The sequence below is a fragment of the Salmo salar genome, unplaced genomic scaffold (genome assembly GCF_905237065.1).
Source record: "Salmo salar unplaced genomic scaffold, Ssal_v3.1, whole genome shotgun sequence".
NCBI lineage: Eukaryota > Metazoa > Chordata > Actinopteri > Salmoniformes > Salmonidae > Salmo > Salmo salar.
Window position 1 is genome coordinate 710,065 of NW_025550944.1, and position 15,869 is coordinate 725,933.

The 15,869-nt window shown below is 42.0% G+C and overlaps 3 protein-coding genes across 4 annotated transcripts; 1 reads left to right on the forward strand and 2 right to left on the reverse strand.

The window, feature by feature from the left end:
- The first annotated feature begins 563 nt into the window (after nucleotides 1-563).
- On the forward strand, nucleotides 564-2,402 carry LOC106577293 (probable basic-leucine zipper transcription factor R). Its single transcript, XM_045714155.1, has 2 exons — nucleotides 564-836; nucleotides 958-2,402. Exons 1-2 carry the CDS (start codon nucleotides 644-646, stop codon nucleotides 1,704-1,706), a joined length of 942 nt encoding a protein of 313 aa, XP_045570111.1. The 5' UTR covers nucleotides 564-643; the 3' UTR covers nucleotides 1,707-2,402.
- LOC106577292 (protein FAM161A) lies at nucleotides 1,857-4,796 on the reverse strand. 2 transcript variants are annotated; one of them, XM_045714154.1, is made up of 3 exons: nucleotides 4,508-4,796; nucleotides 3,385-4,307; nucleotides 1,857-3,333 (listed from the first exon to the last, which is right to left on the reverse strand). In XM_045714154.1, exons 1-2 carry the CDS (start codon nucleotides 4,541-4,543, stop codon nucleotides 3,402-3,404), a joined length of 942 nt encoding a protein of 313 aa, XP_045570110.1. In that variant the 5' UTR covers nucleotides 4,544-4,796; the 3' UTR covers nucleotides 1,857-3,333; nucleotides 3,385-3,401. The 2 variants fall into 2 exon arrangements, with proteins under 2 accessions (XP_045570110.1, XP_045570109.1); XM_045714153.1 differs by having other exon boundaries at nucleotides 1,857-4,307.
- LOC106577331 (uncharacterized) lies at nucleotides 3,891-7,924 on the reverse strand. Its single transcript, XM_045714156.1, has 4 exons — nucleotides 7,468-7,924; nucleotides 6,760-6,947; nucleotides 5,043-5,103; nucleotides 3,891-4,803 (listed from the first exon to the last, which is right to left on the reverse strand). Exons 1-4 carry the CDS (start codon nucleotides 7,656-7,658, stop codon nucleotides 4,593-4,595), a joined length of 651 nt encoding a protein of 216 aa, XP_045570112.1. The 5' UTR covers nucleotides 7,659-7,924; the 3' UTR covers nucleotides 3,891-4,592.
- Between the last annotated feature and the right edge of the window lie 7,945 nt (nucleotides 7,925-15,869).

The window sequence follows — 15,869 nt, forward strand, 5'->3', positions numbered from 1 at the left end:
AATGCTTGTGCTTCTAGTTCCGACAGTGCAGTAATATCTAACAAGTAATCTAACAATTCCACAACAACTACCTTATACACACAAATCTAAGTAAAGGGGTGTAATAAGAACATATAAATATATGGATGAGTGATGACCGAGCGGCATAGGCAAGATGCAATAGATGGTATAAAATACAGTATATACATATGAGATGAGTGATGTAAGATAGGTAAACATTATTAAAGTGGCATTATTAAAGAGACTTGTGATCTATTTATTAAAGTGGCCAATGATTTTGCTTCTTCTTTTTATTATTGTTTGGTGTTTTGGAACCAAACTTCAATGTTGCACTTCCGTCACCTACTAGAAGTACGCTTCCTGTGCTCTTTTTTAGATGTTGTAGAAAGCTAGCTACCTGCAGTAACCCATCAACCCCGTATGGACGATCCACTGAGGTTAACGAATACTGGGGAATAAAATGTAAACGAATTTGTCACACCGTGTGAAAGAAAGGTTTTGAAGTTGGAGGCATATTTACTTCCAGTAGGTGGTGATAGTACACCATTTAAATTGTGTACCAAATGCCATAAAACAATATAGAAGAAGAAGAGGCAGAACGTGAACGGCTAGTGCTTTGGTTTGTTTACGTCGTGAATATAAAATGTCACGATTACAGTTCTTGAATGTGTTTCTTACCGAACGATTAACAGCGGTAGCTATGGAGATATCCGTTGTACTTGAACAACATTTAGGCGAGTACCAGGAAGAAATCTCCCGTTCAAATGAGGAGAACAAACGTCTACAGAGCCTGTTGGATTTGGTTTTCAGCTCCGAAATCAAGTTACAGCGCGAAGGTTTGCAATTATATAATGACACCTCAAAATGCACGAATCATATAGTTACTGTGGGCAACACTTATTGATCAAATACTTATACAAATGTAATCATTATGGGTTTTCTTTCCCCTCCCGCCAGACTCCCAGCAGCTCTCTCTTCTGGTCTCCGAAGAGGCCGTTCCCCCTGAGCAGCAGCACTGTGAGGAGGAGAGTAGCCCCAGTCTGGGGCAGGAGGACCCAGAGCCCACACAGATTAAAGGGGAACAGGAGGACCTCAGGACCAGTCAAGAGGAAGAGCAGCCTCAAGGGCTGGAACCTGATACCAAAGACCTCTTGATCCCTGCCTGTGTGAAAAGTGACTATGAACAGGACCCATCTCTGCCCTCACATCTTGACCAAACCTTGGAGAACAGAGAGAGAGACTCTCAACCCACCAACACAACTGAACAGATCAAAACAGAACCTGATGGAGAGGACTACAGAGTATCAGAACCAACCAGGGACTCTCAGCTCCTCTCTGAAGCCCAGGTAGAAAACATAGAAGAACATGTTGATGGGATGGAGAGACCCATTCCCCCTCCCTTCTCTCCAGACTCCCAGCAGCCCTCTCTCCCTGTCTCTAAAGAGGAGGTTCCCCCAGAGCAGCAGGAGAGAAGCCCCAGGCTGGGTCTGGAGGACCCAGAGCCCACAAAACAAGAGGAACTCTGGACGAATCAGGAGGAACAGCAGCTGGAATCTGACAGCAGAGTATCAGAACCAACCAGGGACTCTCAGCTCATCTCTGCAGTAAATCCAGAATGTTCTGCAGCTCAGAGTGAAAATGGTAAAGTTCATCAGAGTCCCAGCACTTCTTCAGAACAAGTAAGATTATATTTAATTTATTATTAAACATGTTCAAAGGCACTCAGCACAAAAAAAAGCAGCATTTAATTCCAGAGACTACATGAGATTTTGAAAGCAATAGCAGAAAATGCCTCACTTATATTGAATTAGATATTACTTAAATACTGCAAGTCAAATTATACTCCAACATTAAGAGAATGGAAGAATCAAACATTTTATTATTTAAATATTGAATACAATCTTTCTACAGACAGAAACAACATAAAATGGCCCCTTTTTTAAACTTGTTTTTCAACCCCTGAGAAACAGACAGTTACTGAAGCGTCCCTGGAGCAGTTTAGTGGTTCTGTGTCTTGCTCAAGGACACAACAGCAGGAGGATACCCAAAAGCCTACCAGAATTGTTCCATTCAGACTTGGGATTGAAAACAGTGACTTTCCAGTTGCAGGTCTGCTTCTAAGGACATGATCAATGAAATGTTACCTGGCTAAAACCATTTACTACAACTACTACATTAAACTGTTTTCCTTAGCTCGCTGACCAACCTAGTGTTGGGCTAAGGTTAGCAAAATTCACAGGTTTTTCAGAAATCCTGGTTGAAATATTCACAGAATCAGAAGGGATTAAGCATGAAATCCAGAATCCTTTATCCAGGATTTCCAGAATAGCTGTGAGTTTTGGGAAAGCTATCAGAATTTTGCAACCCCAGTTGGGCTTTATTAAAGTTACTATTAATGATCATCATCATCATTGTGAAATCTTTATTGATAGAGCTAAATACTGCTTCCTACATGGTCACTTTTATGATAGAATTGGGCAGGACTCAGTCATTTTGCCATTATAGAGATACCAATATATATATCATACATCCCAATTTAATGTCTGGTGTATGTCACATTACTCGACAACTTCATTTGGTGTCGAATTAGGGAGATAGCCTTACAATATGTGCCAATGTTACCCTAAATTGATTCGTTTTACTTTCCACAACAGACAGACTACTTTTGTGTGTTTTAGAATGGTTTGTTTTCTCGTGGATGCATTGTCATACACCTGAGAATAGTGGAAAAAGACATTGCCACAATCAAAACAAGGGCTTCATTCAAAAATGGAAATTCAAGACAGTTTATCGAAACATGATTAGTACCATTATTATAACACACAAATACAGTCTCATATCTCCAAAACATCTAGTTTATGTATGAAACCACTGTCACATAATGATCTGTCATGTATTAACTCAACTCTGTTACATTAATAGAGACAGAGCCTTCAGAAGGTATTCGCACCCCTTTACGTTTTTCCACATTTTGTGTTACAGCCTGAATTTAAAATAGATTCAATTGAGATTTGTCACTGACCTACACACAATATCTCATCATGTCAAAGTGGAATTCGTTTTTTAGTTTTTATTTTACAAATTAGATTAGATATTTCATTTTCAATAAATGTGCAAATATTTCTAAAAACATGTTTCCACTTTGTCATTATGGGGTATTGTGTGTAGATGGGTGGGGAAAAAAATATTTAATCCAGGATGTTACACAACAAAATGTGGAATAAGTCAAGTGGTATAAATGCTTTCTGAAGGCATTTATACCACTTGACTTATTCCACAGAGAGACAGGAGTTAACATGTTTAGTGGTAGATGATACAGGTCTTAACTTTGACCAAAATGAATGAACCCTTTACAGAACACTTGATACAGGTCTTGACTTTGACCAAAATGAATGAACCCTTTACAGAACACTTTCGACGACTTGATCACGGCTTTTACACACGCTGATGTAGTCTGTTTTGCTGGCTGGGATAGGGAGGTCCTCCTGACTGACGAGAGACGAACAGAGGTAGGGGCTGCCAGGGGTGCAGAGTGGGTCGATGTAAGACAACTCCCTCTCTCTCTCCTTCCCCTTCCTCCTCTCCGACGCCATGTCAATCTGGAGCTCAAGCTGCTTCCTAGGTCCCCCCGTCCCCATCTTGATTGACGGACGCCTGCTCCGGCTCTGAGACCTCCAGTAGCTATTGCTGTTGTAGGACGGGAGTCCCTCCTTTTTTAGGCGAAAACTCTTCTCTTTCTCCACAAGCATTAGGCCCTGGTCCTCTCCCCCCTCTGTGTCCCCCCTCTTCTCTCCTGGACCCTCGGCCCGCAAGCCTGGTGTAGATTGCGTGCTGTGTTGGTGGGTCATATTCTTCAGTTTCATCTTCTGACTCGTCAGCTGCTGTTGCACTTTGCTCTGCTGCCTGTGGGTGGCGCTGTGGCTGTAGTACACAGACCTGGGCACCGGCCTGGCCTTGAATGCCCTCCTCTCTTTGGCCACCAGGTTCTCCAGTTCCACTTCAATCCTCTGCTCCCTCTTCCTCCTCTCTCTCTCCAGGAAGCTGAACGGTCTCTGGGGTGAGCAGGAGGAGGCCCGTTGGTTGCCACCGCTGACCGAGACATACCGATAATTACTAAAGTTAACTCCGTGGTTACCGGGATTGTAACCGGGTCGCTGGCTGAGGCGGCAGCTGATGACATCGTAGAGCGGCAGGCGAGTGTGGGCGGGCGCCGGCGAGGCCCTGAACTTCATGCCGCACTCCCTCAGCTCGTCCAGCTCCCGGCGCAGCAGCAAGTTCTCCAGCTCCACCTCCGAACGCGTCCTGACCTTAATAACAATAATACATCAATATTACATTAGTTGTATATAGTACTTTTAACCCAAACACCCAGAGGGACATTTGCTCAGCACGTCTGGCATACATATAGTGTATTTATGACACGCAGTACATTCCCTATGGAATGCTATGTTACATTATTAATTCAAGACTCTTTAGGGAACAATACAACTAAACAAAACCTCCTCACCTTCCTCCTCTTCTTCTCCTCCTCCCTCATCATCATCCTGAACGGCTTGGGGACGGTCACAGTCCCCCTGGAGTTATCAGGACCTCTATCCCCCCCTATAGCTCTCTCCTCTGGTTCTCCTCCCTGTCTTGCTCAGGTTTCCTCCCTGGTTTCTGCCCTGGCTCTTGGGGCAGCAGCCTCTCAGCTGGAGCTGGATCTGGAGCTGGCTCCTAGATGGTGAAGTAGAGGATGGCTGCTTATGGGCGGTGGTGGTGGTGGTGGTGGTCATACTCTCTGGACAGCAGGACTGACTGTCCCTGTGGGGGAACAATAGTAAAACAAAGCTTCAATTGCAACGTATATCTTCTAGTGAATGCTTTGATGCCTTGTTTCATTTTTTGATGTGATTGACCTTTGGCTCCAAGCACCCTTTCATGTATTTACGCAAGAGGATAAGAGTTGAGCACATTGATTATTTTTGAAAAAATAATTCATACAGTTAAAAACAATTTAATGTATAAAGTACCACAGAGGAAGTCACATTCTCTCTCTTTACCTGAGACTGTTCCTGAGGGGTTTGTCCTTCCTGCTCCAGGCCCTGGGGCTGTGGCTGTCATCTACAATCAGAAAGAGACAAAATAGTGAACTATTAAAAATGTGACCTTGATGGATGGATTGAGTGATTTTGTGTAGACCTACAATGCCTTCAGAAAGTATTCACGCCCCTTTACTTATTCCACATTTTGTTTGTGTAACAGCCTGAATTTAAAATTGAGTTCAGCTTTTTTTTTTGACACTGTTCTACACACAATACCCCATAATGTCAAAGTGGAATTATGTTTTTTTCACATTTTTTACTAATTCATTAAAATGAAAAGCAGAAATGTCTTGAGTCAATAAATATTCAACCCCTTTGTTATGGCATGCATAAATAAGTTCAGGAGTGCTTAACAATTCACATAAGTTCCATGGACTCACTGTCTGCGATGTGTGGGGTTACTAATCATCTCTGTACCCCACACATACAGTTATCTGTAAGGTCCCACAGTCGAGCAGTGAATTTTAAACACAGATTCAACCACAAAGACCAGAGAAGTTTCCCAATGCCTCACAAAGAAGGGCACCTATTGGTAGATGGGTAAAAATTCAAAACCAGACATTGAATATCCTTTAAGCATGGTGAAGTTATTAATAACACTTTGGATGTTGTATCAATACACCCAGTCACTACAACGATACAGGTGTCCTTCCTAACTCAGTTGCCGGAGAGGATGGAAACCTCTCAGGGATTTCACCATGAGGCCAATGGTGACTTTAAAACAGTTACAGAGATGAATGGCTGTAATAGGAGATAACTGAGGATGGATCAACAGCATTGTAGTTACTCCACAATACTAACCTAATTGACAGAGTGAAAAGAAGGAAGCCTGTACAGAATAAAAAATATTCCAAAACATGCATCCTGTTTGCAACAAGTCTTATGTTTGGGGCAAATACAACACATATATTTTTTGCTCCATATTTTCAAGCCTAGTGGTGACTGCATTATGTTATGGGTATGCTTGTAATCATTAAGGATTGGAAGTTTTTCAGGATAAAAAAAAATAAATGAAATAAGCACAGGAAGATAAGCGCAGGAAAATCCTAGTGGAAAACCTGGTTCAGTCTGCTTTCCACCAGACACTGGGAGATGAATTCACCTTTCAGCAGGACAATAACCGAAAACACAACACCAAATCTACACTGGAGTTGCTTACCAAGAAGACATTATACAATCCAGGTGTGCAAAGTTCTTAGAGACTTACAGGTGTGACCGCTGGCAAAGGGGATTCTAACATGTATTGACTCAGGGGTGTGAATACTTATTTAAATGAGATACTGTATTTCTGTATTTAATTTCCAATAAATGTAAAAAGAAAATATTATAAAAACATGTTTTCACTTTGTCATTATGGGGTATTGTGTGTAGATGGGTGAAGATTTTTTTTATTTAATCAATTTTGAATTCAGGCTGTAACACAGCAAAATATGGAATGAGTCAAGGGATTTGAATGCTTTCTGAAGGCACTGTTTATACACAGTACATACATTTATTTTTTAAACGTGACCAGGATTTCACAATAAAGTCAGAAACTTACTGTATTTCCATTTAGTGAACGTTTTGCTGAATTATTTACAAAAATATTGACAACGGTAGGAGAAGATTAGCATATTATGTTACAGCAGGGGACATATTTATGACATGCTGTTTATGGCTCTTTTTTCCCACTGACCTCTCTCTTCCAGCAGCAGTTCATAATGGTTATCCTCCTCTCCTCCGTCTCCACCAACACCGTCTCCTGATTGGTCAGACACGTCACTGGACGTCTCCTCGTGGAAGTTATTAAGCTCCTCGTCTGAAAGGATTCTCTGCAGTCGCCTCACTGGCATAGAGCCAGAGCTCTGGCTTTCCGACGCGACACTGAGAGATAGGAGAGATTGAGTACCATTTAAGATGAGCTTTCATTGTTGCTACCATGGAAAAAGTATCAAGCGCATCACGGTTAAAGCCCTCCTTATGATGTGAAACACTAAAATACCGTTTTCAAAAGCACAACAAAACAAACACTGATGTTTTTGTTCCCCCCAAATACTACTCTGGACAAAAATATAAATGCAACAATTTCAAAGATTTTACTGAATAACAGTTCATATAAGGAAATCAGTCAAGTGAAATAAATTCATTAGGCGCTAATCTATGGATTTCACATGACTGGGCAGGGGCACAGCCATGGGTGGGCCTGGGAAGGCATAGCCCTCAGCTCATGAAACATGGAATCAACACATTACATGTTGCATTTATATTTTGGTTCAGTATAATAAACACTTCATTTTCCCCTGTCTTGTAAAAAGGTAGCACAAGGTTACATAGCCTACAACTACTTAACTAAAAACTAAATTCCATTTCAAAAGGTACAGTACTAAAAGCCATGATATCAGACCTGGGCTGGAGATCCTGTATGTCTCTGCCCTCTCTCTCCAAACACTTGTGCTCCTCATCGTCCTTCTTGTTGACCTTTGACCTTTTACAGATATACATCTTCTCCAGCTCAGCCATGTTCCTCAGATGGGTTCTCTGCAGCTGCTCCAGCCTCTGGTAGTAGTCCTGGTGGGGGAAGAGGAACACCCACATTTAGGACCAGGATTGAATCCGTTCGCCTGGTTATGCACCTTTTAAAGACAATGTCCCCACGGTCCCGGACACCACATTCATGGTAAACTCTGCATTTGTTGGCTCAATCTGAAATGACCTTCTATGTCAAAGCGCACACTGATTGGATAGAATCCCAACCTTTTGATTCAGACAATCTTTTGACCCTTTTCACACTACCAAACCAAACCAAACCAAGCCAAACCAAGCCAAAATAACCAAACCAAGCCAAACCATAGTAGCTGGAACCGTGCTAGAAAGGATCAGGTAAAGATAAAAATTGCCAAGCCAGAGCATTAAAGTTTGGGTTGACATGATAGTGTGAACCAGGCACTACTGTCCCATCACAGCAATTTAGTTTCAACATCAGTTGTTAACAGGCAAAGCCTACGCATATACAGAGGAACAGTAGAAACAGTAAAGGAATGGTCATGAATTTATAGTAAAAAGGAAACGGGTGCAAAGAGCATGGAGCAGTGTCTATTCTATGCTACCTGGTTGGAGAAGTAGACGCGTCCCAGGGCTGAGCGCTCCCCTCTCTCCACCCCGTATCCTTCCTCCAGAGAGAGAGAGCTCCGCATGTCATCTCTCCCCTCCTCGCTGCCCTCTGAATCCACATCATCATACTCCTGAAAGATTTGTTCAGAATATTATGTACAGTACACACACAATAAGACCTTATAGTTCTGTATTAGACTCCTTAGTCATTAATAAACACCCACTACAGTGAAGATTTAACATTAATAAACACACAATGAGACCTAAAAACTCAGCAACAAAAAAAACTTCCCTTTTTCAGGACCTTGTCTTTCAAAGATAATTCGTAAAAATCCAAATAACTTCACAAATCTTCATTGTAAAGGGTTTAACTTCTTTGGGATAGGGGGCAGTATTTTCACAGCCTGATAAAAAACGTACCCAATTTAATCTGGTTACTACTCCTGCCCAGAAACTAGAATATGCATATAATTAGTAGATTTGGATAGACAACACTAAAGTTTCTAAAACTGTTTGAATGGTGTCTGTGAGTATAACAGAACTCATATGGCAGGCCAAAACCTGAGAAGATTCCATGCAGGAAGTGCCCTGTCTGACAATTTGTTGTCCTTCTGTTGCATCTCTATTGACATTACAGCATCTGTGCTGTAACGTGACACTTTCTAAGGCTTCCATTGGCTCTCTAAAGCCGCCAGAAAGTGGAATGGGATGTCTGCTGTCTCTGGGCAAAGTATAGGAGCAGAGTTTGTAAGTGGTCAGCCTGGGGACAGTGTGACTGGAGATGCGCATTCACGAGAACTCGCCATGTCTTTCTTTCTCTCTTTGAATGAATACAACGTTGCCCGGTTGGAATATTATCGCTATTTTACGAGAAAAATAGCATAAAAATTGATTTTAAACAGCGTTTGACATGCTTCTAAGTATGGTAATGGAATATTTTGCATTTTTTTGTCACGAAATGCCCTCGCGCGTTACCCTTCGGATAGTGACAAACAAAACAGAGGTATTTGGATATAGCTATGGATTATTTGGAATCCATTTGTTGTTGAAGTAGAAGTCCTGGGAGTGCATTCTGACGAAGAACAGCAAAGGTAATCAAATTTTTCTAATAGTAATTCTGAGTTTAGGTGACCCCGAAGTTGGCGGATGTCAAAATAGCTAGCCGTGATGGCCGAGCTATGTACTCAGAATATTGCAAAATGTACTTTCGCCGAAAAGCTATTTTAAAATCGGACATAGCGATTGCATAAAGGAGTTCTGTATCTATAATTCTTAAAATAATTGTTATGTATTTTGTCAACGTTTATCATGAGTAATTTAATAAATTCACCGGAAGTTTTCGGTGGGTATGCTAGTTCTGAACATGACATGCTAATGTAAAAAGCTGGTTTTTGATATAAATATGAACTTGATTGAACAAAACATGCATGTATTGTATAACATAATGTCCTAGGAGTGTCATCTGATGAAGATCATCAAAGGTTAGTGCTGCATTTAGCTGTGGTTTGGGTTTATGTGACATATATGCTTGCTTGGAAAATGGCTGTGTGATTATTTGTGTATATGTACTCTCCTAACATAATCTAATGTTTTGCTTTCGCTGTAAAGCCTTTTTGAAATCGGACAGTGTGGTTAGATTAACGAGAGTCTTATCTTTAAAATGGTGTAAAATAGTTGATTGTTTGAGAAAATTGAATTGTGGTATTTTAGTTGGTTTTGTATTTCGCGCCGTGCGATGCCATTGGCTGTTGCCTAGGGTTCCACAGGCGGAACGGGGTTCCGCTACCGGAACGTCTGTCCTCAACAGGTTAAACACTGTTTCCCCTGCTTGTTCAATGAACCATAAACAATTAATGAACATGCACCTGTGGAACGGTCGTTAAGACACTAACAGCTTACAGACGGTAGGCAATTAAGGTCACAGTTATGAAAACTTAGGACACTAAAGAGGCCTTTCTACTGACTCTGAAAAACACCAAAAGAAATATTCCCAGGGTCCCTGCTCATCTGAGTGAATGTGCCTTAGGAGGCATGAGGACTGCAGATGTGGCCAGGGCAATAAATTGCAATGTCCGTACTGTGAGATGCCTAAGACAGCGCTACAGGGAGACAGGACGGACAGCTGATCGTCCTCGCAGTGGCAGACTACATGTAACAACACCTGCACAGGATCGGTACATCCGAACATCACACCGAACGTCACACAAGTACAGGATGGCAACAACTGCCCAAGTTACACCAGGAACACACAATCCCTCCATCAGTGCTCAGACTGTCCACAATAGGCTGAGAGAGGCTGGACTGAGGGCTTGTAGGCCTGTTGTAAGGCAGGTCCTCACCAGACATCACCAGCAACAATGTCGCCTATGGGCACAAACCCACCGTGGCTGGACCAGACAGGACTGGCAAAAAGGGCTCTACACTGACGAGTCGCGGTTTTGTCTCACCAGGGGTGATGGTCGGATTTGCGTTTATCGTCGAAGGAATGAGCGTTACACCGAGGCCTGTACTCTGGAGCAGGATCGATTTGGAGGTGGAGGGTCCGTCATGGTCTGGGGCGGTGTGTCACAGCATCATCGGACTGAGCTTGTCATTGCAGGCAATCTCAACGCTGTGTGTTACAGGGAAGACATCCTCCTCCCTCATGTGGTACCCTTCCTGCAGGCTCATCCTGACATGACCCTCCAGCATGGCAATGCCACCAGCCATACTGCTCGTTCTGTGCGTGATTTCCTGCAAGACAGGAATGTCAGTGTTCTGCCATGGCCAGCGAAGAGCCCGGATCTCAATCCCATTGAGCACGTCTGGGACCTGTTGGATTGGAGGGTGAGGGCTAGGGCCACTCCCCCCAGAAATGTCCGGGAACTTGCAGGTGCCTTGGTGGAAGAGTGGGGTAACATATCACAGCAAGAACTGGCAAATCTGGTGCAGTCCATGAGGAGGAGATGCACTGCAGTACTTAATGCAGCTGGTGGCCACACCAGATACTGTCTGTTACTTTTGATTTTGACCCCCCCTTTGTTCAGGGACACATTATTCCATTTCTGTTAGTCACATGTCTGTGGAACTGGTTCAGTTTATGTCTCAGTTGTTGAATCTTATGTTCATACAAATATTTACACATGTTAAGTTTGCTGAAAATAAATGCAGTTGACAGTGAGAGGACGTTTCTTTTTTTGCTGAGTTTAGTTCTGTATTAGACTCCTAAGTCATTAATAAATAGCCACTACAGTGAATATTTAACATGAATTAACACCCATTACAGTGAAGATTTAACATGAATTAATACCCACTACAGTGAAGATTTAACATGAATTAACACCCATTACATTGAAGATTTAACACGAATAAACATCCGCTAACAATTTGTTTAGGAAAAATAGCTAACTTTGATGAACATCCAGAAACGATAGATTTTCTGATTCAATAAGAAAGCTAAACCTAAATATGTGTTTTTGGTTGTTGAGTCAATTTGACCATTTCAAGCATTTATTCAAAAATATATATACAATGAACAAAAATATATATTCGTAACATGAAACAATTTCACAGATTTTACTGAGTTACAGTTCATATAAGGAAATCAGTCAATTTAAATAAATTCACTAGGGCGTAATCTATGGATTTCACATGACTGGGAATACAGATATGTATCTGTTGATCACAGACACCTTAAAAAAAAAGGTAGGGGCGTGGATCAGAAAACCAGTCAGTATCTGGTGTGACCATCGTTTGCCTAAAGCAGCGTGACACATCTCCTTCACATAGAGTTGATCAGGCTGTCGATTGTGGCCTGTGGAATGTCGTCCCACTCCTCTTCAATAGCTGTGCGAAGTTGCTGGATATTTGCGGGAAACCGGAACACGCTGTCGTACACGTCAATCCAGAGCATCCCAAACATGCTCAATGGGGGGCATGTCTGGTGAGTATGTAGGCCATGGAAGAACTGGTGCATTTTCAGCTTCCAGGAATTGTGTACATTTCCTTAAGACAAGGGGCTCTGCATTATCATGCTGAAACATGAGGTGATGCTGCGGATGAATGGAATGACAATGGGCCTCAGGATCTCATCACAGTATCTCTGTGCGTTCAATTTGCTATCAATAAAATGCTATTGTGTTAGTTGTCCGTAGCTTATTCCTGCCCATACCATAACCCCACCGTGAAGAGCACACTTCTCCAGCTGTAACGAGTGCGCTGAAAGTCAGGAAGCAAGTTCAGGGAGTGAGTGTTTTAATAAAAGAAGAAACATTCAATTGAACATTCAGTTCTCTGGCAAAAGCTCTGGTGGACATTCCTGCTGCCAGCATGCCAATTACATGCTCCTTCAAAACTTGAGACATCTGTGGCATTGTGTTGTGTGACGAAACTGCACATTTTAAAGTGGCCTTTTAAAGTGGCCCCCAGCACAAGGTGCACCTGTGTAATGATCATGCTGTTTAATCAGCTTCTATATATGCCACACCTGTAAGAAAACGTGCTCACTAACAAGGATGTAAACAAATGTATGCACAAAATTTGAGAGAAATCAGCTTGTCATGCGTATGGAACATTTCTGGTATCTTTTATTTCAGCTCATGAAACACTGACAGTATCACCAGCAAAGCACCATCACACCTCCTACTCCATGCTTCACGGTGGGAACCACACATGCGGAGATCATCCATTCCCCTACCCAGTATCTCACAACGACACGGCAGTTGGAACCAGAAATCTCAAATCTGGTCCTCATGAGAGACAGCTTCATCATAGCGCTTGATGGTTTTTGCGACTACACTTGAAGTTCTTGAAATTTTCCGTATTGACTGACCTTCATGTCTTAAGGTAATGATGGACTGTTGTTTCTCTCTGCTTATTTGAGCTGTTCTTGCCATAATATGGACTTGGTCTTTTAGGTCTATCTTCTGTATACCTTGTCACAACACAACTGATTGGGTCAAATGCAATAAGAAGGAAATAAGTTCCACAAATTAACTTTTAAGAAGGCACACCTGTTAATTGAAATGCATTCCAGGTGACTACCTCATGAAGCTGGTTGAGAGAATGCCAAGCATGTGCAAAGCTGTCATCAAGGCAAAGGGTGGCTACTTTGAAGAATCTCAAATATAAAATATATTATGATTTGTTTTAAACTTTTTTTGGTTACTACATGATTCCATATGTGTTATTTCAAAGTTTTGATGTCTTCCATTTTATTCTACATTGTAGAAAACAGTAAAAATTAAGAAAAACCCTGGAATGAGTAGGTGTGTCCAAACTTTTGACTGATACTGTATACATCATACCCCCCCAAAAATGCTAACCTCCCCTGTTATTGTGATGGTGAGAGGTTAGCATGTCTTGGGGGTATGATATAAAATGCTAACCTCCCCTGTTATTGTAATGGTGAGAGGCTAGCATGTCTTGGGGGTATGATATGTGTGCGTCTGTAACTTTCTCTCTCATCATTATTCACGATTCATTCAGGATGATCCGTAATCATTGTAGCATCCACATCAATGTAGAAGTGTTTAGAAACATATTATATTCTTATTTACAATAAAAGTGACTCCAAAATTACGCAATACATTATTTACCGTTCATTTATATTGGCACAAAATAATCTGAAACACAACCAAAACAAACAGTAAATGCATCCAACAAGTTTGTAGAGCCAAAAACTTGATGTAGACGTTGGGTGCTAGGAATATGGGACCAAATACTTTAAACTTTTTGGTCCCAACTTTTTACTACTTTAATACACATATAAGTGAATTTGTCCAAGTACTTTTCTCCCCTAAAATGTGTGTGTGTGTGTGGGGGGGGCTATGTACAAAAAGTGCTGTAATGGTTCACCTGATATGGATGAAAATGCCAAAAAAGCTGACAGCCTGCACTTTAACATGGTAATTGTTTGATTTCAAATCCAAACTGTTGGAGTATGGAGCCAAAAGAAGAAACCATGCTGCGATGTCCCAGTAATTACAGAGGGCTTTCTCTGTATGTAGTTCTGAATAGTTAGCTGGCTAACTCATTCAACCTGCTTTGTAGTATTCCCCACAAGTTTCAACTTGTTGTCTCCTCACCTCATAGCCATGGCCCCGGTCTCTTCCCCTGTAAGGGTCCGCTTCTCGTCCGTACAGCGCCAGCAGCTCGCTGCTCTGCAGTGAAGGTGAACGGTAAAGCACAGCCATCTCTGTGTTCCTCCTGTCCAAGCCTGTTACTTGTCCTGCTGTTGTTGTCGTCGTATATTATTCAATGTCAGTTATTTTATTCCAAAAGCATGTCTCGTACCACCGGGTTACATCACTATGTAGTGTGCTGCTGATCTCACAAAGGAATGGCACACTGACTGGAGTCACAGAAGTAACACACACACAACGGGATGATCCTCAGTCTTAAAGCCTGCATGCAGGAATCATGATTTTACCGTGGCAGGAGTGACACAGAACACACAGATTGAATGTAATTCACCAGCTGTTCTCCATATGGCCGAGTCAGGACTTAACCGCACTATAAGGCCTACAGACATGATTCCCAGTGAGATATCCAGCCTGTATGTGTCCAGACAGTCAACGTTTCCAATCAGATTTGCAGATTAACAAACACAGTTAATTACAGTTGAAGTGTTGATCTGATTGGATCTGGTTTAGGAGGGAGGCAGTATGCAGTCACACCTTCTGCTCTGTTGCCGTGGCAAACAGTAAGTCAGGAAGCAAAAGTCCAAGATTGCCTCTGAAATGGCACCCTATTCCACCTATGTATGGCTTTGGGTCAAAAGTAGTGCACTATATAGGGACTAAGGTGTCATGTCAGACACAGACCAATTTGAATTCCAAATTGAAATTCCAGAGCTACCCAACACAAACACAACTGATTCAGCCAATCAATGTCCTAGCGGGCAGATTTAGTAGAATTCTTTAGGGTATGTCTTGAACAAAACCCTGCATGGGATGTAGTGATATAAAAAGTTGACCTGACTTTACCTGAGTTGACCTGACTTTATCTGAGTTGACCTGACTTTACCTGAGTTGACCTGACTTTACCTGAGTTGACCTGACTTTACCTGAGTTGACCTGACTTTACCTGAGTTGACCTGACTTTACCTGAGTTGACTTTTCCTGAGTTGACTTGGCTTTGTCTGAGTTGACCTGAGTTTTCCTGAGGCCGCTCCAGTTTACCCTCCACTAGCCTCCATCACTGTTGGCAACCTGATGTATAGTTCTCCTCCTGTGTGTTGATTGTCCACAGACGACATGAAGGCTGCCAGGGCCTACTCCCCGTACACTAATTACCCCAGGCTGATAGGTGTCAACTAGGCAGAATATAGACACACCTTCCGTTCTGTTGTTGTGGCAGTAAAGACAGTCATGAAGCATAAGTCCAATTTAGGGCTGGAACAAAACCCTGCAGAATGGATAGGTTATGTGTATGTTGATTCACCCCTACTGCTACTCTCTGTTCATCATATATGCATAGTCACTTTAACCATATCTACATGTACATACTACCTCAATCAGCCTGACTAACCGGTGTCTGTATGTAGCCTCGCTACTGTTATTTTTCACTGTCTTTTTACTGTTGTTTTTATTTCTTTACTTCCCTATTGTTCACCTAACAACTTTTTTGCGCTGCTGGTTAGAGCCTGTAAGTAAGCATTTCACTGTAAGCTCCACACTTGTTGTATTCGGCGCACGTGACAAATAAACTTTGATT

Bases quoted from the DNA above. Each gene is read 5' to 3' on its own strand.
- LOC106577293 (XM_045714155.1), top strand. From the start codon at position 644: ATGTCACGATTACAGTTCTTGAATGTGTTTCTTACCGAACGATTAACA. The intron at 837-957 runs GTTTGCAATTAT...CCCTCCCGCCAG, and splicing joins AATCAAGTTACAGCGCGAAG to ACTCCCAGCAGCTCTCTCTT.
- LOC106577292 (XM_045714154.1), bottom strand. From the start codon at position 4,543: ATGATGATGAGGGAGGAGGAGAAGAAGAGGAGGAAG. The intron at 4,308-4,507 runs GTGAGGAGGTTT...ATTGTTATTAAG, and splicing joins AGGAGAAGAAGAGGAGGAAG to GTCAGGACGCGTTCGGAGGT.
- LOC106577331 (XM_045714156.1), bottom strand. From the start codon at position 7,658: ATGTGGGTGTTCCTCTTCCCCCACCAGGACTACTACCAGAGGCTGGAG. The intron at 6,948-7,467 runs GTCTGATATCAT...CCTATCTCTCAG, and splicing joins ATACAGGATCTCCAGCCCAG to TGTCGCGTCGGAAAGCCAGA. The intron at 5,104-6,759 runs GTCAGTGGGAAA...TTCTGATTGTAG, and splicing joins ACTGCTGCTGGAAGAGAGAG to ATGACAGCCACAGCCCCAGG.